We start from the raw sequence: 14,213 nt of genomic DNA on the forward strand, positions 1-14,213 counted from the left end.
CAAAAGAGTGTATATTTGCATTTGGAACAGTTATTTCGGGAACTGTGGAAAATACATGGCTGGGATGGGGAAACATTGAGGCTGAAGGCAGGGAGCTAGTTAGGAGGGTATGGCAATAGTTCAAGGCAGAAATGATGAATGTCTAATTAATTCATACAACAGACATTGGATTTAGGAACTGTTAAATAGGCTGAGCCTAACAAGAACTCTCCATGGCTAAGGAGAGGCCAGAATCCAGCGTGATTCGTAGGTCCAGGTCTGGTTGACTGGTGGATAATAGAAAATACTTTAGGGAAGTGAGGATTTGGAATGAAGATAGGCAGAGGGTAAATAGATTTTTGGACATGTTGACTCTGAAGTAACTGTAGTGCATCCAAGTGGAAACACATAGCAGCCCGTTGGCTTTCCAAGGTCTACAGTTAAGGAGAAAGGTGAGGCCTAGTTAAATAAAATGAGTGGGTAGTTAAAACCTGGAGTGAGGGAGAATACTGGGGCGGGGAGGGGTGGGGGGCAGCGTTGGACAGGAAGTCCTTAGGAACCTAATATTTATTATGAGTCAAGGAATAGATTTCAATAAAGAAAAAATGCTGCCACGAGGTGGTGAAGGCTCTAGGAGGAAATCCAGAGACGTAGAAGCCAAGAGACAAGAGCAAGAAAGGAGCTGCCCACTGGCTCAAGAACTGTAGAGAAGTCAAGATAGAGAGTGAACCATGTGCATTCCGTTTTCACAGGGGATGATTGGTGACTTTGGCAAGAGCTGTTGTAGTGAAAAAGGCCAGGGTGGAGGCCAGGTGGCAGAGATTTAAGAAGTGAATAAGAGGTGAAGAAATGCATGTAGGTTATCTTTCTAGGATGCTAGGAAACAGAGACAAGTACAAGGGATTTTGTTTTTCAGTTGGCTAATATTCAAGCATTTACAAAAGTTTTTTTAAACCTACTGTAAATGAACTTGAGGGATGTCGGAGGATGATAGTCAACGAGGGAAAGTTCTCGAGGAGATTGATGAGCGTGGGGCAGAAATGTAAACTAGCTCTCAGGTGACAGGGTTCATTTCTGAAGAGGAGGAAATGAGGGGAAGAGAGGTGTGGATAGTTGGGGTAGCAGGAAAATTTATAGGTGGAAGTATTGGAAGCTTCTGGTTTCTTATCTGGAGGACTCAACTTGAAATAGGAAGAGAGGGCTCCTTCAGAGAGTATAAGATAACCTATTCCAAAAGGAGAGTGATTTCAGGGTTGTTACACAGGAGAGAACTTTTATGTGGAACATGTGAAACGATAAAAGATTGAAGGCCTAAATGGTCAGGGTCTATGGCAATCTTCTGTTGTTCCCCTAGTAGCAGCAAACATTTTCTTTTATTTTTTTAATAAATTTATTTATTTTATTTTATTTTTGGCTGTGTTGGGTCTTCGCTGCTGTGCGTGGGCTTTCTCTAGTTGTGGTGAGCGGGGGCTACTTTTTGTTGCAATGAGCGGGCTTCTCATTGTGGTGGCTTCTCTTGTTGTGGAGCACGGGCTCTAGGCACATGGGCTTCAGTAGCTGTGGCACACGGGCTCAGTAGTTGTGGCTCAAGGGCCCTAGAGCACAGGTTCTGTAGTTGTGGCACATGGGCTTAGTTGCTCCGCGGCATGTAGGATCCTCCCCGACCAGGGCTCAAACCCGTGTCCCCTGCATTGTCAGGCAGATTGTTAACCACTGTGCCACCAGGGAAGACCCAACAAATATTTTCCTTGAAATCCGTAAGACTGATTACTTTCCTGCCCATCCATAGCACTTCATTCAGGAAGGACAGCCCTTATGACCTTGGGTTATAAAAAGTATGTGTCAGTCCCCCAAGTGAGAATTCTAAGCTTCTTAAAGATAATTCATACATTTTTTTCCATTAATGTATCCCCACATCCTGTCACAGTGTTTCAGATCAGGTGATTCTCAATAAACATTTGCTGCATGTTAGCATTTCTGACCTAGACCTGTGTACTGTGAGTATCATGTATTAAGCCTTTTCTGAAAGTGTATAGCAGCTGTTTTGAGGACTGTGTTATGAGATGGTTTGAGTTGGTGGTCTGTATTCACAGAGGTTGTAAGGTCCAATATTTTTGGCATTTGATATAAGTTAATTTTCTCATTTCATTTGTTAATTTATCTGTAACTCTAGCATGGCTGATGGTTATACTTATCAATTTCTATCTGATTTAGACTGCTGTAGGCATTTCTTGATTATTCAGAACTTACTTATTCATGATAATTATCTATATGATCCTTTATTTGCTCTATTTTAGATCATTTCTTCACTCTGCTGTTTCATCAAAAGGCAGTAGGCAAAGTAGAGAAAAACCAAATCAGATAATTTTACTGCTTAATAGCTTTTTAACAAATGTTTATAGAGGATGAAGTTGTAGTTAACAGCTGATGGAGCAACATTTTTGGACTATATTTATTAATTATTAGTGCAAGGATTATTCAAATTATAGTTTATCCAGGTCAATTTCACTTTGAAGTTTATTGACAGCATTTATTCTACTTAAATTGCTTCAGCTATAAAAATGTTTGCATTAATATGACAACAAATAACAGTGTAATCAGTGCTTTCTGTATTCTTTCGAAAATTCGTTTTCTAAACATAAGTTATGAAATCGTGGAGTGCTTGCTGACTGCTTCTTACTTACTTAGAAGCGGTCTTACCACTTCTAAAAAAGATCGCTGGGATAACTTAGCTCTTCACTTGTATCTCTTTAATTAAAGGATAATTTTTAGAAGGTAAAATCTTGACTCAAACAAATATAAAATGAACATGTGTCAAAGTTTTTATTTCACATTAATAAGCAAACCAGCAAAACGGTACAACCATCTTGGTTTTAAAAGAGAATTCGAAGAATAGACACATGTACATATGGGAAATCAGGAATGGTGAAATGAATTTGTGAGCAAATGCAAAATTGGTCAGTGTCCTCAGCACAGTAAAATGTAATTTAAAAAAAAAATTTTTTTTTAAATTTTTGGCCGCGCTGCAAGGCATGCAGCATCTTAGTTCTCCAACCAGGGATCAAACCCGTGCCCCCTGAAGTGGAAGCACTGAGTCTTAAGCACTAGACTTCCAGGGAAGCCCCTAAAATGTAATTGTTTAAATTCCTCTCTTCCACCAGGTGGAAATCAATGGCAGAACAAAGTTTATTTGTATCTCTATGGATCTGAATCATTCGCATTACCATCAGTTTTCTACAACTTACAAAGTTGTAAAAGCAGCCCAGTCTTAGCAAAATGCACAGGCCCCTATAGAATCAGATATTCCAAAAGCATCTCTCAGACAGTGCCCAGCACTCGCATCTCTCAGACAGTGCCCAGCACTCCGCTGAAAGGACTCCCGGTAATCTTTTTGTCCATTTCAAAATCGTTGACCATATTTTCTGACACTTTCTTTCCTTTCTAATTCCAACATCATAGCCACTTTTCTTCTCTCCTTGTACACTGTAGTCTCCCACTAATGCTTATTTCTCAGGGGAAATAATTTACAACTCCAAGGTTTTGAAGAATGCAGTTGGAAGTCCAGGTTTTGCCTGGGGCTTCCTGATATTTGGGTGGCTAGAAATATAAAGAACTAGGGAGAGGTGAGCTATGGAGGCCCACGGGATTGATTCAGACTGCAGATTCCCAGAAATGTAACAGTTTAGACCTGCCAGTCAGAGAAGGTCTGGAACATTACATTAAAATGCTGTATAGTGCTTAGTTTTTATAGTATCATCCTACATATTTATAGCACAGTATTGTTTAGAGAGCACTTGCCAATATATTTTCTCCTGTGTTGCTGACCACAATTCTGTGAAGCAGCCCAGTGTTCGTTTTTGTTTGTTTGTTTTTGCGGTACGCGGGCCTCTCACTGTTGTGGAGCACAGGCTCCGGACGCGCAGGCTCAGCGGCCATGGCCCACGGGCCCACGGGCCCAGCCGCTCCGCTCCGTGGCATGTGGGATCCTCCCGGACCAGGGCACGAACCCGCGTCCCCTGCATCGGCAGGCGGACTCTCAACCACTGCGCCACCAGGGAAGCCCTTTTTGATCCTCTTACTTACAGAGAGTAAACCAAGGCATAGAGAAGTTAAGTGAATTGCTTAAGGTCGCATACTGAAAATTGACAGAGATGGCATTTGTTCTCAGACTTCTTGAACATTGTTCAGTTCATATTCCACTTTGCATCCTAGCATTCAATTCAGTGGGCATTTATTGAATAGTAATTATGTTCCTAGAGTAATACCATCCTATGCCCCGATGAAGGAAAAAATCTTAAAGATGAATGATTAAACTTGAGGTTTTATTTATATTTGTTAGTGCTTTTTTTGAGAGAAACACCAAGGAACTACTTAGATGAAAGAGTTGATAAATGGCTGAAGAATATGGAAGACAACTACAATTTCTCCACAGTTTTACACATTCTAGATGAAAGGTGATGCATTTCTCAATCCCTCTTTTATAAGGCAACAACCAATAGTTTATCCTATTGAAAAGAGTTGATGGAATATATGCTACTTATTAGCAGTATCTGCTCTTGGTTTCAACTTGCATCTTAGCTTTATTTTGGGTGGTTTTTGGTTTCTAGAAGGAAGGGATACCTGTAATATACATTTGGAAGTTGTTCCTTAGTTTCAATGAAATGTGGGAGTGGGAAAATACCATTCAATTGTGTATAATCTTTTATAATACTTGCATACAAAATGTCTGTTGCTGTCTGTATTTTGCAATGGGAAAATAGCCATAGAGAATGTTTTTTTTCTCCTTAGCATTCTAAGACTTTCCATCCTAGTGGAAAGATGTGATGTGACTCATGTGATTTACTTTTTATATTTAAGTACAGTAGAGCCTGACACCATTTTCGGAAGTGCAACATAGGGATAGAGATAAACTTCATATCAGTTTAGCAAGTTCTATTTGGAGGAGTGTATAGAAGTTAAGACTGAATATAATATTTGGTTTTATTTTCTGTTTAAAATTTTCTCATAGTAAGGATAGTATTTTTCTACATATATCAGAAGACAGTAATGATTACTTCAAAGCTTCCAAAGCCAGATACTACACCTGCATGTTCTAACACAGTTGCTGAATTTATTCCCAAGATGTGTGAGAATGTATATTTTGTTTTACTGGGAATGAATAAGCAAGAAGTGTACAGTATTGTCTATCAGCTGTGCATGTTAATATTAAAATAATTTGTTTCTTTTTTTAACCTTGCCCATCTTCTCTTCTCTATAGCTGCTTGCTTGCTTAAGTGAACAATAGAAGTATTTCTCTTTATCTTAAGGATTTGTAACATACGTAAAATCTCATAGTATAGAATTCTGTAATGAAATGAAACCATTTTATTTCTCTTTTCCAGGTTCAGCTCAGCTAATATTCAATACAACCAAATCTGTAGAATACACCGTTTGCAATCAAACTGTTGTCATCCCATGTTTTGTTAATAACATAGAGGCGAAGAGCATCGCTGAATTGTATGTCAGGTGGAAATTTAAAGGAAAAGACATTTTCATCTTTGATGGAGTTCAGCAAAGGTCCAATTCCAGCGATATCTTTACTAGTGCAAAAATCTCACCATCAGAATTACTAAATGGCATTGCCTCTTTGACGATGGATAAACGTGAAGCCGTCTTAGGAAACTACACTTGTGAAGTAACAGAATTAAGCAGAGAAGGCGAAACCATCGTAGAACTAAAATATCGTGTTGGTAAGACTTCTATAAAGTTTCCCTTTTATTTCTCCTGAAGCAACATGATCCTGTTAGAAAGCGGGGGGGGGGGGGGGTAACATGGGGCCACCAACTCATTTGAATCAAAAAGCAGACTATTAATAATAAATGTTGATGGAATGTTTAGCAGCTTTAAGATCACGAGTTTTATCTTATATGCTCTTCTGCTTTTCACAGTAAATCTCCTTTGTTGTTGGTTAATTTGTACATTGTGTGGTTCTCAAACTTTTTGTCTGAGGACTGTTATATTGCGGTGAGCAGTCCGGGGGGTCATCTCCTCTGCATTTCTGTTTGCTGCCATCAAAAGTACTTTCTTTCATGTGATTAATTTTCAAGGCTTTTTCCAATTATTTTGCCTTTTTTTTAACCTTACACTTTGATCAATGGTTGACAAGTCCCAGCCATGCTTCCTCTGGAAAGAACAGATTAGGAGGAGAATCAGAATATTAAAAATCAGGTTATCATAGATGATTCCTTGAGGTTTCCTGTGCTTAGCCTTGCTTTGTTATTTTTTCCCTTGGCCAAGATGTGGGAGAGCTAGGGATCCAATTTAATTTATTTATTTATAATTATTTAAATTATAGCACCGTTATTCTGCCCTTTCTTCACAAACTTGAGTTGGTGAGTTGCATAAAGCAGTAGTTACCTGGAGTAAATTTAAAGTCTCCTTTGTTTCTATTCTTTGCTGTGCCAGCTGAGTTCTTCAACCACATAGAAGTACATTTCAACCTCCTATTTTGAAAGCTGTATTTAGAATCACTAGACATATTACCGATCTCAGGATTAGATCATACTTTAAGAACCTCTGCTTTCAATGGGATCAGATCAGTTCAATTGGATCCGCTGTTTGCCTCTGTTCTTCTCGCATTTACTGTTACTAAATATCTGTTACCACGTTGGGAATGGGGTGCTTAGGTTGATAGAATATTTTGACATTGCTTAGGATTAGGAATCAACAGATCTGAGTTATATCCCCTATTCTGCAACTTAACTGTTCACCTTTATGGTATGGAGAAGTTACTTTGCCAAGTCAAGTTACCTCATCTCTAAAATGGGAATGAAAATAGATACTTGCTTTTATGTATTCTACAGTCTAATGAGCACCAGATGAGATCCCTTGTGTACAAGTGCTTTGTGAACCAAAGTGCTTTGCAGATGTAAATTGTGTTTTGGGGGTGTTTGTTTTATGAAGGAAGGCATCAGGTTGCTGAAGCTGGCCTGGGGTGTTGTGAGAGGGAGGGCAGGAGATGGCTTAGAGCAGGCTAGCAGAATCTGGAAAGCTTTTCTGCTCAGAAATCTCTCTTACACTGTAACTTTTATTTATTTGATATTAATTTGGACTGAAGAGCTTTTTTTCTTTATTTTAGAGTATACCTTTCATCAGGAGTCTAATCTGGAGTTGGATAACCTAATATCTAGTTGAAATTTCTGAAGGAATGTACAGCTTCATTGGAATGAAAAAACAAGGCATAGGGACCAGTAATTTTTTAGTGTAGTGTAGGTCACTGAGTGGTAAACTCAAGATATGAGACTTGAAAGGCCAGAAGATGGAATGAAGATGGATGAGAAAGTAATACCAACATCTGAGATGAAGAGAAAGTTTATAATTTTGTGTGTGATTGTTTCATCTTTCTTTGTTTTCAAAGTACCCTATAAAAATATGAACTGTGTTTACTCTGGGACCATTCAAATGAGGAAGTACTGTTTCACTGTAGAGAACGTAGAAAATTCTACCAGAGGTCTCAGACATTGGGCTTTGCATTCATTTTTATTTTTTGAAATACTTACAGATTCACAGGAAGTTGCAAAGATAGAACAGAGTGGTGCTTAGGGGTGCTGGGTACTCTTCACTCAGTTACCCCAGTGGTTGGTTACCTCTTATATAATGATACTAAAATATCAAAACCTGGGGCTTCCCTGGTGGCGCAGTGGTTAAGAGTCCGCCTGCCGATGGAGGGGACACGGGTTCGTGCCCGGGTCCGGGAAGATTCCACATGCCGCGGAGCAGCTAGGCCCATGAGCCATGGCTGCTGAGCCTGTGCGTCCAGAGCCTGTGCTCCGCAACGGGAGAGGCCAAAACAGTGAGAGGCCCACGTATTGCACAAAAAAAAAAAAAAAAAAAATCAAAACTTGGAAGTTGACAATGGTACAATGTACGTATATTCTTTGTCATTTTATGATATGTATATTTATGTAACTACCACCATAATCATATAAAACTATTTCATTTGCACAAAGCTCTCCCTCATGCTAACCTGACAAGCACTAATTTGTTCTCCATGTCTATACTTTGGTCATTTCAACAGTGTAATGTAAATGGAATCATATAGTATGTAATCTTTTGAGATTGGCTTTTTACACTCAGCACAGTACCCTTGAGATCTATCCAGGTTGTGCCTGTATCAATAGTTTGTTCTCTTTCTCTCTCTTTTTTGGCTGAGTAGTATCCCATGGTATGGGTATATCACAGCTTGTTTAACTGTTCACCTATCGTAGGACATTTTGGGTGTTTCCAGTTTTTGGCTGTTACAAATGGAGTTGCTGTGAACTACCATATAGTGGTTTTTAGGTGCACATAATCTTCATTCCTCTGAACAAATGCCCAGAAGTACAATTACTCAGCTGTATGCAAGTGTATGCTTAGTTGTTTGTTTGTTTGTTTTAACATCTCCATTGGAGTATAATTGCTTTACAATGGTGTGTTAGTGTCTGCTGTATAACAAAGTGAAGGAAACTGCCAAACTGTTTTGCAGAGTGGTTGTACCATTTTACATTCCCATCAGCAACATATGAGTGATCTAGTTTCTTCACATCCTTGCCAGCATCTCCTGTTGTCATGTCATTATTTTGTACCCAGTTTTTACTGGAAAAAAAAAAAAAAACCTTCTCTCTGCACAAAAAGTTAATTGGAGCAGGACTCCTGTAGTGGAATACAAATGTATTGTGATAATGAGACTTACCCATCATGGGGACTTTGGGGATTTAGGCAATAGAAACCATTTTTACAATGTGGTACTTTTTCACAAATATAGGCATAAGTGAGGAGTAGAAATTGTGTAATAGAGAATTCCACTTAGTAGAATGTGAATTAAGAGTGGCCATTCTTTGTGCCCTTTTTTTGGAGCACAGTATTTTAGAAATACTACCTATGAGATAAGTATACCTCTCTATGAGATTTTATATACCTCTGGTGCCTACATATAGTATAGTACCATGGACAGAGCACAGGACTTGAATTTAGAAAGCTTTTTCAATACATTACCATTTTCTAGTTTAAGAAAATTTGGATAAAAAAACTCAACCTGTCTGGTCCTCTGTTTTTTATCTGTAAGATGGGAATACCATTTCCATCACAGGCTTGTTCAAAATATCTTGCTTACTTAACAAAGATTTATTGAGCACCTACTATGTGTCAGGTGCTATGTTAGGCACTATGGATTCATTGATGATGAAGACATAATCCCTACTTTCAAGGAAGTGATAGTACAAAAGAACAGTAAAATAATCTTACATTTATTAGGGTACAGATAGTTTATGTATATGTGCCAGACAGTTTATGTATATTGTGTCCTGAACTCAAGAACTCTAGGAGGTAGATATAGGTCTTACCATTTAACAGATGAGGAAGCATGAGAGATTTAGGGTAGTTGTTCAAGACCAGAGTCATAGCCAGGATTTTAACCTAGATCTGTCTGTCTTTAAAACCAGTATGTTTACCACCCCTGTATATAGTTTCTGTGGAAACACCTTGTAAACAACAAGATTACTAAATGTAAATAATAATAGTTATAAAATGTGTTATTAACATTTATACTTATAGTATTAATGATACAAAAACTTGGAGGCTTAAAATTTTACTTTTTTCTGAGTAAGCTATTAGGGTTTTGTTTTAAAAGGTCTGTTCAAGTTTAGCAAAGTTGCCATTTCCATTACCATCATCATGAGATACGTTATGTTCATAATGTTGACATGAAGGCATTTTGAGATCCTCGTGTTAGTTTTCAAGTGCATGTACAAACAACCACAAATGTAGCAGCTTTAAACAGCACCCATTTATTAGCTCACCACTTTGTAGATCACAGTTCTGGTCATGGTATGACTGGGTTCTCCAATCCTACGAGGCTAAAATCAAGATATTAGCAGGCTGTGTTCTCATCAGGAGCTCTGGGTCTTGTTCCAAGCACACATGGTTTTGGCAGAATTCAATTCCATGTGATTGTAGGACTGAGGTCCCTGTTTCTCTGCTGGATGTCTGATGGGGGCTTCTCTTAGCTCCTAGAGGTTGCTCCCATTCCTTGCCACACAGCCTCTTCCATATTTAAAGCCAGCTAAGGAGAATCCTCCTCTTGTTGAATCCCTCTCGAACATGTTGAATTTCTTTTGCTAGAACAATCCCAAACCCTTTTAAGTTCTTATTTGGTCTGCCCCCTCTCCCTCAAGAATAATCACTCTTTCAAAGTCAACTGATTGGGGGCCTTAATTACATTTAGCAAAATCTCTTTGCCATATGAAACAATATAATCACGGGAATGAAATCCATCATATTCACAGTTCCATCCCTCCCTCCAGGGGAGGGAATTTAAAAAGGCTGCTTTCAGGGGGCAGGGTGTTTGGGGGCTACCTTAGAATTCTGGCTTTGATTAAATAACTGGGGACTATACCCTAGCCAAGTCAATACATCAAAAAAAAAAAAAAAAAAAAAAAAAAAAACCCATCACAGTCCTGAAGCATCAAGTAAAAATTTGGCTTGAATTTTAGTGTCAGAAATTTTATCGTGATCATTCTCTGTGGAAACGTGTTCTCTGTGCATGGAGGTATAGCTTGTATATATTTGAAGGAGAGGCACGCTTAATGGATGAGAGTGATTCCTTGGCTCTTTCAGGTCATTCCATTTTGTATACAATGATAAGAGAAATGAGGTCCTAGGTTTTTATAATGTTTAAACTTGGAAGCAAAATGTAAGCACTTATCCACAGACCACATCCTCTTAGTATCATTTCATTGCCTTTCCACTAGTAAGTTTATTTTCCTGCGAGCCACTCTACCTGACCAGGAATTGGAGAATAATGGGCATAGTTGTCAGACGTAGCTTGGGTGGAGTAAGAGTTTGGCTGACTTTGGATCGTCTTTCTTAATCCTGGACTGGAAAAATATCTAATATTGTTCTTAGTCCATTTTAAGCTTAATTTATTTTCTTAGTGCCATAGAAACTCAAAACTGAAAGGGACCTTAGAGAAGTATCTTGTCTCCCTCTCCCCTCGGGAGACAAAGAGTTAGTCGTCTGACAGTACTAATTACTCTAGCAAATCAGTAGCTTAATGGGCATATACATAGTTTTATATAAAACATTGGGTTTTTCCCTAGCATCTCATTTGCTACTCAAACATCCAATTCAGTGATCCTCAAACTTTTCCCACCGTAACAAATTAGAGAGAGGTAACATGTTCATGTCAGTGAGAGAAGACAAATTACAGCAGGGAGATGGAGCAGTGATTTTAAATTGAGAGACTCGTGGGTCACCCCACGCCTGCCCCCCCCACACACACACACAGTTATTGGGGTAGAAGCTGAAAGGGCAGAGTATGTGGCATTTGGATAAACTCCAGGTAATTCTGATAAGCTCCAGTTAAGAATCACTTAGACAATAATATTTTTTGTTCTATAATCCCACCCTCTGTCTTTGAAATAGCTATTATTATTATTTCTGCATAGGGGTATAGAGTCAGCTATTAGTCATCTAGTCTATCTGCCCATGTAATTTCTGAATTACTTCTATCACAGCCCAGGTAGTTGGTCATTCAAAAAAATTTTTCTTTCAGGTAAAAATCATGCTTTCCTTTTAATTGACACCGTTTCGTCTCTCGGGTGCTACTTTGGCAATGATTAGGTTCCCACCTCTCAAGAACATTGTATCTGAACAGGCCGAGACAGAGCCAATGTGAACACAGACCCCAAACCAGGGCTTTGGGAATAACAAGAACAGAAATAAACAGCCTTTCTCTTCACTTACAAAGGGAGTCACTCAGAGGGTACAAAGCTCTGTTTTCCAAATGTAGAAAACCTGGAGCTCAATGCAAACTGGAAACCAAAATATATCAGAAATGAAGCATAGCGCTTGGTCAAATACTCAAGGGCTGATCATCCTGCCTCTTCTACAAGGAATGGCCCCGCTCCAGCATCTTTAAAGGAAGATGTTTCTCTTTCGCTTTCCAACTAGGTATAAAGTCTACTAAAAGGGATACGAGGAATCACAATAAATCTGCTCACTCACAAGAGACACTCCCAGATAATGAGTTTGGGTTGCTGAGATTATTCAGCACGTTATTTCAAAGAGGCAAAATTCAGGACAATATGAGAAGAGAATTCAAAAGTGGCAGCTACATTCGCTGATAGGTTATGTGAGACACACATACTCACAACCCATTTTTCAGTGTATATGTCAAGGGGCCAAGACCCCTGATCAGCACAGTACGTTATTTTGTAGAGTACAGTGCACAGAACAACAGAGGGAGAGACACTTTCTTGGAGAGGTTCATCCTCTCTGAAGGAGTCTGGAGCCCAGCACGCCCCGGGGCCTTCATCAGCTGGACCCCTCCTCTTTTTTGGTTGTGATGGCCTCAGAGGCAGCCATTTACTCTAATCGATCCGCTGGCTTCTCCTTCTCCTCCTCCTGGGGATAGAGGTCCGGGTACTTCTGCATGCACTCCTGCATGGCCCGGAACTGGACTACACAGTCCGACCCCTTGACATCCTCTGTGCTGCAGTGGAAGCAGGAAAAGGCCTCCTTGAACTGTTCCCCACACGCCCCGCTGGCCATGCCCCCAAGGCACGGGCAGTTCCAGCTGAGGTCTCCGTGGGGCAGGATCAGTCCGTGCTCCTCGTACGGATCATTGGGGTCCTCGGACGCCAGCTCCACGTTGCTTGGAGTTTCATGGTCTTCTTTGGTCACAAATATGATTCGATCCTTCCCTTCCTGCCAGCAGTAGGCCACGGTGCAGCCCGGCGCTCCGACCTCCGGCGATTGAAGCATTGGGGGGCGGCCTCTCGCTGCGACCTCTCGCTGTGACCTCTCTGCTGCGGCCTCTCTGCTGAGGGGCGGGCGGCTTGGAGGCCCGCGCGGACCCGCCCCCTCCCAGTCAAATATTTACCTAAGCGCATGACAGGAAGAGACTTTTACTGCCCAGAGGATTTTAGTCTATTATCAGGCAGTTCCAGTTCTTCCTGAAGTCAAGCTAAAACTTGCAACCTTGCAATTTCTCACTCACTAGGAGGTATGGTATTTCTCTTCCAAGTTTATTCTTCTCTAAGGTAAAAATCCCCAGTTCCTTCAGCCATTGCTCATGGTTTCAGCATCCCTATTCTAGTCATTTTCCTTTGGGACGATTCCCTACTATGTCTTTAAATTTGATGAGTAAAACTGAGCTCAGGACTGCATTTGTGGGCCGTGTCCTACCTTCCTGCTACTACCTGATGGCTGCATTAACTTTCTGGTAGGTCCTGCTTCTCTATAATCCATTCCCTTCAAGGCTGCCAAAGAAGATTTTAAATAAATCAGGTCACATTTCTTCCCTACTTGAAGGTTTCCGATCACTTTTCATTGCTTATAGAATAAAATCCAAACTTTCTTAACAAGCTGAGAAGACTTTCCCCACCTTAACAAATTAGAGAGAGGTAACAGGTAATTAGAGAGTTCTTAATCCCAGCAATCTCGTTCCATCTTATCTTGTATCATTAAATTCTAGTTACACTGGCCATCATTCAGTTGCTCCAACTTGCTGTTCCTTTGGCATATCTTCTCCCCTGTCCTCACATGGCAGGCTCTTTCCAGTCCAAGGCTCAGAGCCAGTTCCTCTCCCCATGAGGCCTTACTACCCACAAGAGTCTTTTCTTCAGCCCCTCCCCCTCCTCAAGCCGGTAGCCCCACCTGGCTTATTCACTGCTAGATCTCAGGTACCTAGAAGAGTACCCTACCCATGGTGGGCTTTTAATAAATGTTTGTGTAGTAAGTGAAAAATGAGTGGTCAGACCAGGTCAAACACACTTCTTATTTTCACTGGTAGATTTCTATTAATATATGCTAAGACTGTTGAAGATTGTTCTGTTGTGTAAGGAGGGAGGCCAGTGAAGAAAGAACATTTCATTGTCAGCCCATGTTGAACATGAGATCAGATTCTGGCTGTATCTTGAAGGTAGCAACCACAGGATTTAGTGTCAGGCCAGAAGTGAGATGTGAGAGAAGTCAAGGAGTCAAGGATGACCCCAAGGTTTTTAGCTTGAGCAACTGGAGAAATGGGGTCACCACTACTGAAATGGGGAAAACTGAGAGGGTAGGTTTGCTGAAGGAGTAGGGGGAGGAGTTTCAGGAGTCAGTTTGGGACATGAAGATTTAAGATACTTAAGACCCTTAATTCTCTAGGCCTCAGTTTCCTCAATGATAGGAGGCATGTAATAGTTGTGAGGATTTGAGGAGTTAATGTACACAAC

At 40.2% G+C, this 14,213-nt stretch overlaps 2 protein-coding genes across 3 annotated transcripts in view; one reads left to right on the forward strand and one right to left on the reverse strand.

Annotated features, from left to right (window-relative positions):
- The window catches only part of CD47 (CD47 molecule), a 54,436-nt gene that overhangs the window by 7,429 nt on the left and 32,794 nt on the right, over positions 1 to 14,213 (forward strand). For both annotated transcript variants that reach the window (XM_082655552.1, XM_082655553.1), the window contains exon 2: positions 5,361 to 5,708. In XM_082655552.1, the coding sequence (XP_082511678.1) occupies positions 5,361 to 5,708 (348 nt within the window). The remainder of the gene's footprint in view (positions 1 to 5,360; positions 5,709 to 14,213) is intronic.
- Positions 12,361 to 12,759, reverse strand: LOC309823344 (mitochondrial intermembrane space import and assembly protein 40-like; the record flags this gene model as incomplete). The annotated part of the gene is made up of 1 exon (XM_082655554.1): positions 12,361 to 12,759. One exon carries the CDS (start codon positions 12,757 to 12,759, stop codon positions 12,361 to 12,363), a length of 399 nt encoding a protein of 132 aa, XP_082511680.1.

Source organism: Grampus griseus, assembly GCF_964374135.1.
Source record: "Grampus griseus genome assembly, chromosome: 5".
Classification (NCBI taxonomy): Eukaryota; Metazoa; Chordata; class Mammalia; order Artiodactyla; family Delphinidae; genus Grampus; species Grampus griseus.